This window comes from Pholcus phalangioides, unplaced genomic scaffold (assembly GCF_987345545.1).
Source record: "Pholcus phalangioides strain wild (caught in Gottingen) unplaced genomic scaffold, Ppha-v1.0 ptg000018l_1, whole genome shotgun sequence".
NCBI classification, from domain to species: domain Eukaryota; kingdom Metazoa; phylum Arthropoda; class Arachnida; order Araneae; family Pholcidae; genus Pholcus; species Pholcus phalangioides.
In genome coordinates this window covers 15,876,884-15,889,211 of record NW_028301611.1, presented here as the reverse complement: position 1 = coordinate 15,889,211, position 12,328 = coordinate 15,876,884, and the positions used below count along the sequence as shown (strand labels likewise).

Below are 12,328 nucleotides of genomic sequence, written 5' to 3'. Positions count from 1 at the left end.
ATGTAATGTAAAATACCAACAAAAGAATATTCAGTTTTTGAAAAATTCATGAGATTATACCTCACAAAAGATAAAAAGTACCTCTTTTTATGACCACCTGATCTATTTCATTAATTTCGAATTTCCGTACGAGCTCGAATTATTTTTCTCATTAATCTCAAATTTTCGTAGGTTCTGGAAATATTTCCTTCATTGATTTCGTTCCAATTGGTTCCAATTTTATTTTTAGCTTCGGAATTAGTTTGAGTTATTTTTCGTATTCCTCAATTTCAAATTTTCATTAGTTTTTGGATTGTTTTTTTTGCATTACTATTTTCTTTAATTCATCAATGCTCAACTTTCAATAATTCTCATTATTTCTCTCATTATGTATTCCAATTGTAATATTTTTATTTTTTAATTCATCAATTTTGAATGCCCCCCGTTAAGCAATGGTAAAGAATCTAGCAGTTTTAAATTACAATAAAACATTATATACAAATTCCAATTTCCATTGTATTATCGAAGAAAAGGTTAAGAGAGAGGAGAAAGCGTCAACTCTTTGCAAAGAGCGATAAGTCATCGTCAATTTGAACCTATTCTAGCCTCGAGATGTGTTTTTATTTTTAAACACAGTTAGGTCCTAGGTCGAGTTCTTGGAGCTCGCGTTCCAGACCATGATGATGGTGATTCAAACTACACTGAAATTTCATGTTGTAGTCGTAGAACTCGTTTTTGTGTTTCTTCTTCTTGTTCTAGAGAAGTGATTATCCTCATTTCCGCGTTCGGCCAAGGTTGTGATTTCCATGCAGGAATGGAAATAAATTATTCGGTATAATATTTTCAATCTTAATTACTTGGAAGTCTTTTACACTGCAAAATGGAGAAGAAGAACCATTTGATATAGTATCTACAGTCAAACTCGGTAATAACGACATCGAATATTCCGCGGAATGTTGTCGTTAAGACTCAGGTGTCATTACAACCGAGGTTGACGTTTTTTCAAAACTTTTTCAAGTATAAAAAATAATCAGATGCAATAATGTGCTGTGCATTAAGAAACAAAGTCTAACTGTTTTTATAGAAATTTTCCACACTTAAATTTGTTCATTAAAATACCACGATTTTTTTCCCCCGCCAACTTCGATTTATCCAAAAAATTTGAAAAAAATCTTCGCGAGAATCTCGCGCGATAGGAGTGAAACTTCTTTGTTGTTTAAATCCTAGGCTGCGAAAATAGTGTGGGAACACTCACTCCTTCCCACTTCACCCTAACCCAATTTTTCTTTTTTTCCAAACGGTATACATCAGTGGTTCTCAACCTTTGGAAGCCCGCGGCCCGGTTGATTTCTTTTATGCGAGTGGAAGGCCCGGTCATACACACTCCTAATGGGCGTATAAATGGGTAAAAATGAATCAGTGAGCTATTCACGGCCCGGTTTGACTGATGTTGGAGGCCCGGCACCAGGCCGTGGTCCGGCAATAAAGAAACACTGGTGTATATCACCCATCATACTAAAGGGGACGTGGGACGTTCTACGATTCCTGCGGTGTCACGGGGCTGGAGAGGTAATAAACTGTCTTTGTCCGGTATAAAGCATCCAAACACCCCCCCCCCCCCAACTTTATTTACTTTCACAGACGAATCTCTATTGACATCCCCCACCACCACCACATCCCATATACTTTCGGAATTTCACCACACAATCAGTCATTCTACGTAACCAGTTTTGAGGAAAAAGAAAGCGTTCCATTTTCTGTAACGGATTTCTTTCCCCCCTCAAATATTTCACTCTTATGTCCCTTAAAGAATTTCACTTAAATTAGAGAGAAAACTCAAGGGGAATTCGTAAAACTTTAAATTATCCAAAATTCGATTTAGCCAAGATTTACTGTTTGTATATTTCTATTATTTTATTAGTATTAAATTTTTAGTTCAAGTAATATTCTTAATTAATGTACGATTACTATTATGATGAAATTGTCACATTAGTAATTTTTACATTTCGTAATTGTTTTCGTGAATGCATATGTGGTACAATTTAAATAAATTCTCAAGGTTTGTATGTTTTTTTTTTGTCCCAGGAGGTGGAAGAGTAATGATTTTGTCACCAGGTATTCACACTTTCCCGTTCAAGCTGGGTTTACCACTCGGCCTACCATCGACATTTCTGGCCAAACACGGCTGGGTGCAATATTACTGCAAAGCTGAGCTTAAAGAAGCCTCAGGCCTAACTCATAAGAACCAGCAGGTCTTCATTGTCATGAACCCAATCGACTTAAATCTGGAACCGTCGCTATTGATGGTATGTTAAATATCAATACGTTGGGATTTACATAGAAAGTAATAAAATGGTGGATAATTTTTCTCATGAAAAATATATCCAATGGAAATTTAAAGTCTCCCTAAATTATACTGTTTTACTATTTCATATTAAGGGGTGTCACGACCCCTAAACTCGATTTTTCGGAAAGTATTTTTGAAAATATATTACATTCATTTAAAAATCGGATGCAAAAAATTTCATGTCAATCGGTAAATCAGTTCTTTCAAAATAAAAGAACTACTATAAAAGGGATAACTAATAGAACTACGAAAAGGTAATGAATTATAGTGTGAAAGACACTAAACGCGATTTTCTCTAATTTCAGTAGATTAAAAATTACTTCACCAAAAATTCTAAAATTCTCAGAAATGTTTATTTACATGTGTTAGCAAAAATATCTGATTATTCATTAGAATTTCATGTTTCAAAAAAAAAAATGTATAGAAAATTTCAAAAATCTGAAATTTTTTTGTTAAATAGGGAACACTGTTATATATATACTTTGACACATTTCTGTTTTCAAACATTTTTTTCTCGATCAATTTTTATCGTAAAATTTCGCTAAATATTATATTCTTTAGTATCTGTATACTGTATGAAACATCAGGTAGAATTTAAAAATCACCTTTGTATCTTACGGTAATCATTAAATACGAATTTTTGGAAAATCCAAAATGCTCCAAGGTATAACAAGAAGTTGTAACCACCGTTGTACCTTGAAAATTACAAACACAAAAAAAAAATGCAAATGTTATTGGAATCTATAAATATTATATATATATACGGGGTGATTATAAAAAAACTATCCCGACATATGGACCCCTAACTATCATAGCATTCACAGAAACTGAATGAAATTTTGGCATAAGGTATTTTGAGGTATGCGCTCAAGAATGATATGGAAAACCACAGTGTCATTCTAACAGTTACGGTTACAGTGAGAAAATTTCGAAAATAACAAATGGCAACACCAAGTTTTTTGTATTGGAATGCGATCTCCATACTGAAAAACACTAAATAGCGTTGGAATGGCACCTGTAGCACGAAAATCCCCGGAGCTAGGCAAGGAAAAAGTAAAAAGTACTTTGCCGTGCACCAGAGCATTAATGTTCGTTTCATTCGTCACACCGTTTCTTCGGCTGAGATCCCAGCCTGATTAGTCCTCCACAAGGTCATGTGGAAAATTTGTGAAACACAATAAAATGCTTTATTTTAGGCTGCTTCTCTGTCCTTATTGGTTGTCCTCACTTTTAGCCTATCTACCGCCGGTGATTTTCATGCTACAGTTGCCGTTCGAACGCTATTTAGGATTTTTTCACAATGGAGATCACATTCCAATACAAAAAACTTGGTGTTGCCATTTGATATTTTTGAAATTTTCTCACTGTAACCGTAACTGTTAGAGTGACACTGTTGTTTTCCATATCATTCTTGAGAGCATACATCAAAATACCTTATGCCAAAATTTCATTCAGTTTCTGTGAATGGTATGATAGTTAGGGCCCATATGTCGGGATAGTTTTTTTATAATCACCCTGTATATATATACATTGTACTTGTAGAAAAATGTTTTTAAATATTTAGTTCTGCCAGTTCCTTTGATGCTAGGTGATTGCGGTAAGAGATACAACCTCGAGGATGTCAACGTTTGCTATATCTGGCACTAATGGACAATAAAATCTTTACTCACCTCCAAAGGAAATTCACTGAGTAAAAGTTTTTTTTGGATGCATCCCACAGAGTAATCCTATGTGTCTTTCAACAAATTCAATTGGCAAAATATAAAGGTGTATGGAAGAGACGAAATTATGGTAGCTGAAGGTTTTTGTAAGACAGAAGGGTGAACTGAAAGTTTAGATACAAATTGTATTTAAACGCAAAACAAGAGAATTAGTAAGTTGAGGGTAATCTAAGTTAAACTGGAAAAAGTTTCGTACTGTTCCATTCCAAGGAAGTATTGGGGGTGGGGGTCAGAAAAAAATGATCAAAAGGATCAAATTAATTAAGTTAATTTTGGACAATAGAGTCGAAGTTCTTTTCATTGCACAAAAATTTACGAGAAAGAAAAAACTCAGAAATTTAGGGATAAACTAATAAAAATCGATGATAAACAGTATCTTTAGGTCAATTATAATCAGTATTGGAGGAATTATTTATTTTCTGAATACTCGAGACCAAACTTGTAATATCTTCATTTTAGCAACCTTTCCATTGTGAAATCGAAGAAAATATAGGCATCCCATGTTTCACGGCTGGTCGCATCATCTGTAGGATTAGACTCGACAGAGGTGGTTACGTGCCAGGTGAAAACATTTGCATATTTGCTTCCATCGAGAACAGCAGCAGAGTCACCATCAAGAGGACAAAGGCCATTCTGACGGAGGTAAAATTGGAAATCTGAAAGTTTCTCTACCGAATTAAAAACAAATATATTCGATATTTTTTGATGATGATTTAATTACTGTTTCATGTTCACAGACCATTCAATACACGGCAAAGAACAAGCTTGTGCAGAGTGAGACCCGGGAATTAGCCTCATTACAGAAAGGTAGAATCCTGTGCGGCTCTAATGACCAGTGGCAAAACGAAATGCTTCATATTCCGCCACTGCCACCGACGAACTTGAGAGGATGTCATTTGATACGCATTCAGTACGACGTCTACGTGAGTAGCTTGCATTTATGACCAATCCTTTTATAAATGAGGTCCTCTAACGACTAACTAAAAACAGGTCCAAGCCCACATGAATTCCTTCCATACGAATTCTGGGATATTATATTATTTTCAAAGATTCACAGATAACAGTTTGAACTTGTCGGATGCTTTGATTTCTCAATCTAACACGGCTTCCGATTTCATTTTTTGGGAGCAGAACAAAAGGCAAAGTTTACCCAACAGACAAGGTAGTTTTAATAATATTTGATGTGGCACCATCTGGCGGTAGGAAACGATCAAATTATGGCATAGCTTTCCCTATGCTACTACAGGCAATACCTTGGTCATGCCCTTAGGTCGTGTGGGTGTAGTGATGAACTCACAAAACCGCATCTTGATGACCCGGGCTCGATCTCGCAGGCATCACAAGGATGGTCAGAAGAAATTGTTTCTACAACTCCGAGAATAAAGGTAAATCTGTAAGCGGAGAGCATCAAACCCTAAAACGATACAGATATTCAGTTATAACATTTTGGCGGCTCTGCGATCGTGTGGGTACCGTGCCCTACTTTCATCATGAGGATCCAGTTTCGAACCCCATTGGAGGTGCAGTGGCACGTAGTCGGCTCTGAAGATGTGGTGTTCCAACTTCAAGAAGTGAATGCGAACCGGTGTCCTATTTGAAGAAGGCACTCCGCAAAGAGCAAGCAGATCTTCAGGTGTGTGTGTGTGGGGGGGGGGGGAGGAAATGTGCAGAATAAACTGCAACACCAACTCTGACCATATCACTATATTTCAATTAACTGCCATTAATGAGATGGGTTGGAAGTGAAAGCATTGTCTATCGATGGTCGCCTCAAGCTCGTTAGGGGAAATACCTGATCTATATCCTTCCTCGGGTTTGAACTTGGGACCCGGACAGCAAGCTTCACGGTGGTAGACGAGCACCTTATCACCACGCCGCTCGGGCGCGAATTGAAGAACCAAATTCAAACCATATTTGGGATAATGTGTAGAAAAAACTTATTTTTGACACATACGCATGACCTATACAAATTTTCGAACTTTCTTGGTCAATTAACAGGTGCGGCTTATACCACAGCGGGGTGCAAAAAAGATGCCCAGCATGGCATGGGGGAGGATTTTGTCTCTAGCCACCCTTGCTCACAAACCATGCAAAACGGTACCCTACTAAATTAACCACAATGACAAAAAAACAGGAGTTTTGCTCGGTTTGGAATAGTGATTCCCAACGTGGGCTTACACCCAGAAGCGGGCAATTTGTTTTTGTTTTTTTTGGGGAGGGGGGGTGGCGCTATTTGAGAATTAGTTTTTTCTATTAAGGCTTGGGACATTTTATAACATCCACTATTTCATATCAATACAAATTCTAGTATTACTCTAGAGTCTAGACCATAGTTTCCCAACCTTTTTTGTCCCATCGCCCCCTTCTTCCGAAATGCTTTTCTCCCATCACCCCCTAACGCAATCTAACCCTTACGATCCTATGTTATACCCGTAGCGTCTACGGCCCCCTGGAACTTTCCATCACCCCCAAGGGGTCGTTAACGTCCACGTTGGGAATCACTGCTCTAGACCAAGGGTGCACAACCTTTTCAGTCCGCGGATATGACGCAAAAATTGATATTTCTACCACTTGCGGGTCATTTAAAGTCAGAGATAGATGACGCGACACAACAAAACTAATTTATCTTGGCAGGCTTCACGTTTACAAAATCGGAAGAGAAAATCGTATTAACCGATATTTCAGTATATCAGATTTTGTAATAAGTGGGCTCACCTTTCTTAAATATTATTGAAATGATAAATTACAGCACATATTTGAAAAAAAAAAAATATTAGAAAATAAAAAGGAAAAATATCGTTCACACATAACACATAAAATAAAATGAAAATAATATCTATAACTGCCGATAGATGCCTCTAGTGACACCGAAACTATTTTTGATTGGAGTGCGCAATTGACGAAACCGAAACTTGAAGCGGACGTTTTGATACAGTGATTGTGATTATTCGTCCACGAGAACTACATAACTTAAAACCATTTTAACTGATATTTGACTGTATTAAATTTCACTCTAATTAATTTTAATTGGTAGAAAAATTAATTAAATGGTAACATACACTTTAATTTTTCTTAAAAAAGACAGATATTTCTTAAATACGCATCCAAGTCGGAATTTATTGTTTCAAATCAACAGCAGATGACGCTGACAAAATTATTTTCCTGGCATGCGAATAGACATATCTTTTTAAGGTATTCGATTACCTATTTTAGCACTTTTCTATAAGATGTTACTGGAGTGAAATTTAATAACATATTTTGATAGAGAGGGTTTCAAAATGGGGAGAACAGTAATAAAGGTTTTACTACCTATGTCACTTTCTATGAAAACGTCATTTTTACGTCAGAATTTTGAGCAAAATTCATGTGATATTCTCGAAGCAAGATTGAAAAAAAAAATTATGAATGAAAAGTGTTTTGTTATTTTCACAGTATACATATACGTTCAGCTAGTGATGATGCAGGTTGTGAACCAAAATTTGAAAGGTTCTATGATATCCATAAGTTCCACCAAAATCTGTTGATTTGTGTGTGCGTTTCTTTTTTTTTTGAAATTTCATTTGACATATTGTGCATAAAAACACTGTTACGAGACAAATACGAGTGATAGGCCTTATATTTTGGTTTATCACCTTAAAATAATATATATGTCAGAATATCACATTAAAGTTTTGTAATGATACAAGCAAAGGATTTTTACAAATCATGTTTCAAACTCCAGTAAAACGTCAAAAATGGCATTGTTCGTAAAACGCGTTTGAAGTTTTTATTCAGCGATTGCTTAATATAAAAATGCAAAACTAAAGTGGGCATTGGTCAGTTCTAAGCATCCTATAAACAAAATAATGCTTGTTTTGGAATGACAAGAAATGGAGATTTCTTATAAAATAGGAAACGATATTTTCTCCTGAAATGAAGTTTTAAACGTAATAAGATAACTTCATCGTTCTCTTTTAATTCTTATCCGAATTGTACATAGTTTTTATATATGACCACTGGTTACTCGATTAATATTTTTGAGTAATTTCAAAGTCTCCCCCCCCCCCACATCACTCCATCACCTATACCAGCGTTTCTCAACCTCTCAGTATTTTTTAGGACCAGTGAAATGTCTGAAACAATTTAAACTGTATTATCACATTTTCTGTTATATTACGGAACATTCTCGTACTTCCACTTAATTTTCGAAGTTTATAAAATGTATTGTGGTAGTTATTGCGATAATTTTAATAAATTTCCAACTCATATACTGTATTTGCAACATTTGCAAGTTTAAATTTTTTTTCGGCTAATTATTGCAGTTCATTTCACTGCGATTCCTAACAGCTCTTGCTCAATCTTCGGTAATTCCTAAGTTCTTCAGAAATTTTAGTTACAGTTGGGGATTTTGCCGACTTATAGCAACATTCTCAATGACGTCCCGCATTTTTTCTCTCAAGATTCTAGATTTTTCTTATTTTTCTTGATCAAATAAGCCAATAAGCCATTATCAACGATTTTTTTCCGGTGAAATATACATTCCTTCTTCTGTTTTACTGCCATTTGTAGCAGCTTTTCACCACCATTCAGTAATTTTAGCAAGAAATTTTTCCTAATTTCTTCTAAATTGCATTTTTTGGCATCATTTAGTCGATGAGATATGGTTATCATAAGGAGAAAAAAGTCTAATTTCTTATTTTAGCCCATAAGGATATTACTTGTATCAATCACAACAATTTAGTAATCTTTTCAATCAGAATTAAATTACCCAGTATTCCCGCGGACCATAGGTTGGAAAACGCTAACTTACAATAACGAAAATTAGACTGAGGGCAATCGACATGTTGTGGAGACACGTTGGAAATTCAAAGCTATACATTTTGAGGTCAATCGAAGAAGACCCATGCTGACGGATATCTAGCCCAGAGAACGGAGATTCACTCTACAATGATTTTTTTCCGCACAACGATAATTTTAATTAACGTACAGTCGGCCCTTCTTAATTGGATATCAACACACACAATATCCGATTGAATGTGGTATCCGATTATGCGGAGCACAGCTAAATTGCCATTTTGAAACGTTAGTATAGTTTGTATATTGAAAACTGACTAAGGATCAATATTATTAACAAAGTTTCTCGAATACAACAGACATAAAAAATGAAGTGAAATACAAATACAACGCCACAACAGGCAAACTGCCCAACGAGGTGGCTGACTTAAGAACATCATGGATCCCCGAGCCTTTTTTTGGAGGCCCTACCTACTACTGCTACGCCTGTAGAGGTAGAGAGTACCTGCTCTCAAGTGTGTTTTTTTAATCTTGTCCTACTAACATGTTTTACATCAATTTCGAATGCTTCATTCAAAAAAAGAAAAACCATAATATGTATAGTGGTTAATGTGTATTAACAGTTTACACCTGAAGCGCAATATTCAATTAAGCGGGGAGATGTTGTTTAAATTATCATATTAAACAAGGAACTCTAGCATTGTCTCTATGGCAGAAATTTTGGTGCCGAAGGAATTCACCCGTATAAGCGGGGTATGTATTTAAAATTAAAAAAATACATGACTTAAAAATTTAAAATTCCGAACCAGATAGAATCGAACTGTTGTCCCTTGCCCTGCCCTAATGGTTGATAGGGGAATTACACACTGCCCAGACAGGTCTATGAAGAAGAAAAGAGTAGACGGCTTTTTGTAAGTCAAATTCGTACACACACGCCAGTGTATGTCATGGTTTGCAGAATTTAGCCAGAAATTTTACATTTTTCACAACAATAAAGACCGCAACAATATGATTTAGAAATATTGCACAAAACTTCAATTAAAATCAATTGCGAATTTAATTTGAGTATTGAAGTCTGAAAAAGTTAAAGATTAATTCATAAAATTAGATATATTCATCCGACATTTACATTTTGTTAAAATAGCGAAGTTCATTTCTTATTGAGCAGGGACGTAAGCGGGATCGACATTTTGGGGGGGGGTGCTCAACTTCCCCCCCATAAGTTAGAGATTCGTTGCGATTATTAACGTGGGGACGCGTGTCTGGCTTTTCTACTACTCTACTTCGAGAGCAGTATATTGTTAAAGCAACATTCAAAAAAAGCATTTAAATTAATATTGAGTTTTTGTTTGGTTGTGGGGGGGGGGAATTGTACCCTCCCCGCTGCGTACGTCTCTGTCTTTGAGTGCACTGTTCCCCAAGTGGCCTACCAGTTAAAGTTTCTTATAAGATGACCTTTCAGTTTAGTAGAGAACATTTGGAGCACAAAGTATTAGTAGCTGGTAATGGTGTAAATCGTTTGAGATGCATAAAGATGTTCAAGCCATTATCTGAGTGCATAGTTTACTTCAGGCAATTGATCTAGGGAATGAATCCAGCATTCTGATTGGTGACAATGTGGTCGTATCAGCAGTCCCGAACTCGTGAGCCGATCTCTCATTTAAGAAAGTCTTTCCACAGAGAGCAATCAGGCCATTGGCAGAGATAGACAGAAGGCACGGGGGGTGGTGGCATGATGATGATGATGATACCAATTCATATATATGCATATACATTATATCCGTCGACTCCGCCGTTGACACAAAGAATGAGGGGGCGTTGCACCCTCATGATCCCTCCTCCCGTAACTCAGTCCATGAATCAGACCTATAACATTTGATCCATTAATTAACACTGAAGACAGATGACAGCACTTGACAAGCAACACCTAACAAGTATCCCACAAAAGCATACTTCACATTAGGTTCACAGTAAAACACACACGCACATTACGACATCTACTTATACATTAGAAATTCCGTAGAGGAATATGGATGAGGTAAATGCGCGGTTCAGTAGTTGTAGCATCCTGCTTGTTCACGTTCTGCTCGTGGCGATTTATATGTAGCCTGAGAAGTCAAAGTCATATTAGACTAGTAATAAATATTTTTGTGTGTATTTTCAGTTCATAATAGAGCCAAAAGGGCCCGACCGTCCAATCAAGTTACAACTTCCAATCATGATAGCAACGTATCCTGTCAGAGGGAAAGAGTCAACGCTGAAAAGGCGTGGTAGGCCCCCACCGTATCCAGCTGTGCTGCCAGTGTTTAGACCGTGGCTCAAGTCAGAAGCTATCAAATAGAGCAATATTTCATCGAATTTCTATAGGACTTCTATTGTGTGAGAAAAAGAAACAAACATTATCATGGAATGAAAGAATGGAAGTTTTCACAGTCGGTTTTGTTGAAAGAATTTTCCGTGCTATAGAACCGTGGTCCAGTTTAATTAAACCAGAAACCGATGATGTGTACCGTAGATGGAAACATCTAGTTTAATTCTGGACCACGGAGTTTCAGCCGGAAAAAGAATAAACAAACAGTCATACGAGTAAGAAGAAAATTTTGATTCTTGTTATTGGTCGCAATGGATGACGAAGATGGCTGTAATACGTCACAGTTGGCGGTGTTCTTGGAGAAGTTCTAAGGATGAAAGTTGAATGACAATACTTTGCTGTTTCACCCACCGTTCTTTCTAATTTTCTTAATTAATGAAAGAAATGGTGGAATCTAAAATAAAGATAAAAGTGCCTGCAGCAACGCGAGGAAAGTAGGCAAAAGCAGAGAAAACAAAATCGTCCTTCTGCCTTTTGCCTTAAATTTCGCCAAGATTTCCGCCAATGATGACGTATTGTACCACGTCACTCATTACGACCTATCACTTGACACTAAATTTCTCACTTATTCGTTTTTGTATGGTTTATAAATATGCAACCCGGAAACTTTTTCCAATTGTCATGGATCAAATTTTATGAAATAAATAGTAGTCTATGCAGATTCGTGCGTTCATAATTTCCCATGGTTATATTGTACAGCTGTATTGGCGTGAACACACATGCCACAGGAATTCTTGATGGGAGTGCCATTACAAAAATAAAGTGTATATTATTTATATATTTAATATATAATATACTGATATTGTTATATGATATATACAAACGAACATATAATATATAAATCTAAAAATTTTATTAATCGTTATAATGAGTTTCTAGATCTGAAATTCTCTGGAAGAATTTGTTTAAATCTCTTCATCGATACTTTTAATGATTAAAAAGAAATAGAAGCAAAAACAATACTTTTATAAATATATGCCATTTGTCATAAATTATTTTGCGATTCAAAAAACGACAAGTTATGTAAATTTATGATAAAATTCTATAAAAAGATGTTGTGTTGTAATCTCGATTTCATTCATCGTTATATTTTCTTGTGCATGATAAAGAATTTTTATATACATTGATTTTAAAGAA

The 12,328-nt window shown here is 35.9% G+C and overlaps 1 protein-coding gene across 1 annotated transcript in view; it reads left to right on the top strand.

Annotated features, from left to right (window-relative positions):
• The window catches only part of LOC149071770 (arrestin domain-containing protein 4-like), a 30,821-nt gene extending 18,972 nt beyond the window's left edge, over window positions 1-11,849 (top strand). The window contains exons 4-7 of the mRNA XM_089247856.1: window positions 2,065-2,285; window positions 4,507-4,689; window positions 4,785-4,970; window positions 10,985-11,849. Of these exons, the coding sequence (XP_089103982.1) occupies window positions 2,065-2,285; window positions 4,507-4,689; window positions 4,785-4,970; window positions 10,985-11,161 (767 nt within the window). The 3' untranslated portion in view covers window positions 11,162-11,849. The remainder of the gene's footprint in view (window positions 1-2,064; window positions 2,286-4,506; window positions 4,690-4,784; window positions 4,971-10,984) is intronic.
• The last annotated feature ends 479 nt before the right edge of the window (window positions 11,850-12,328 follow it).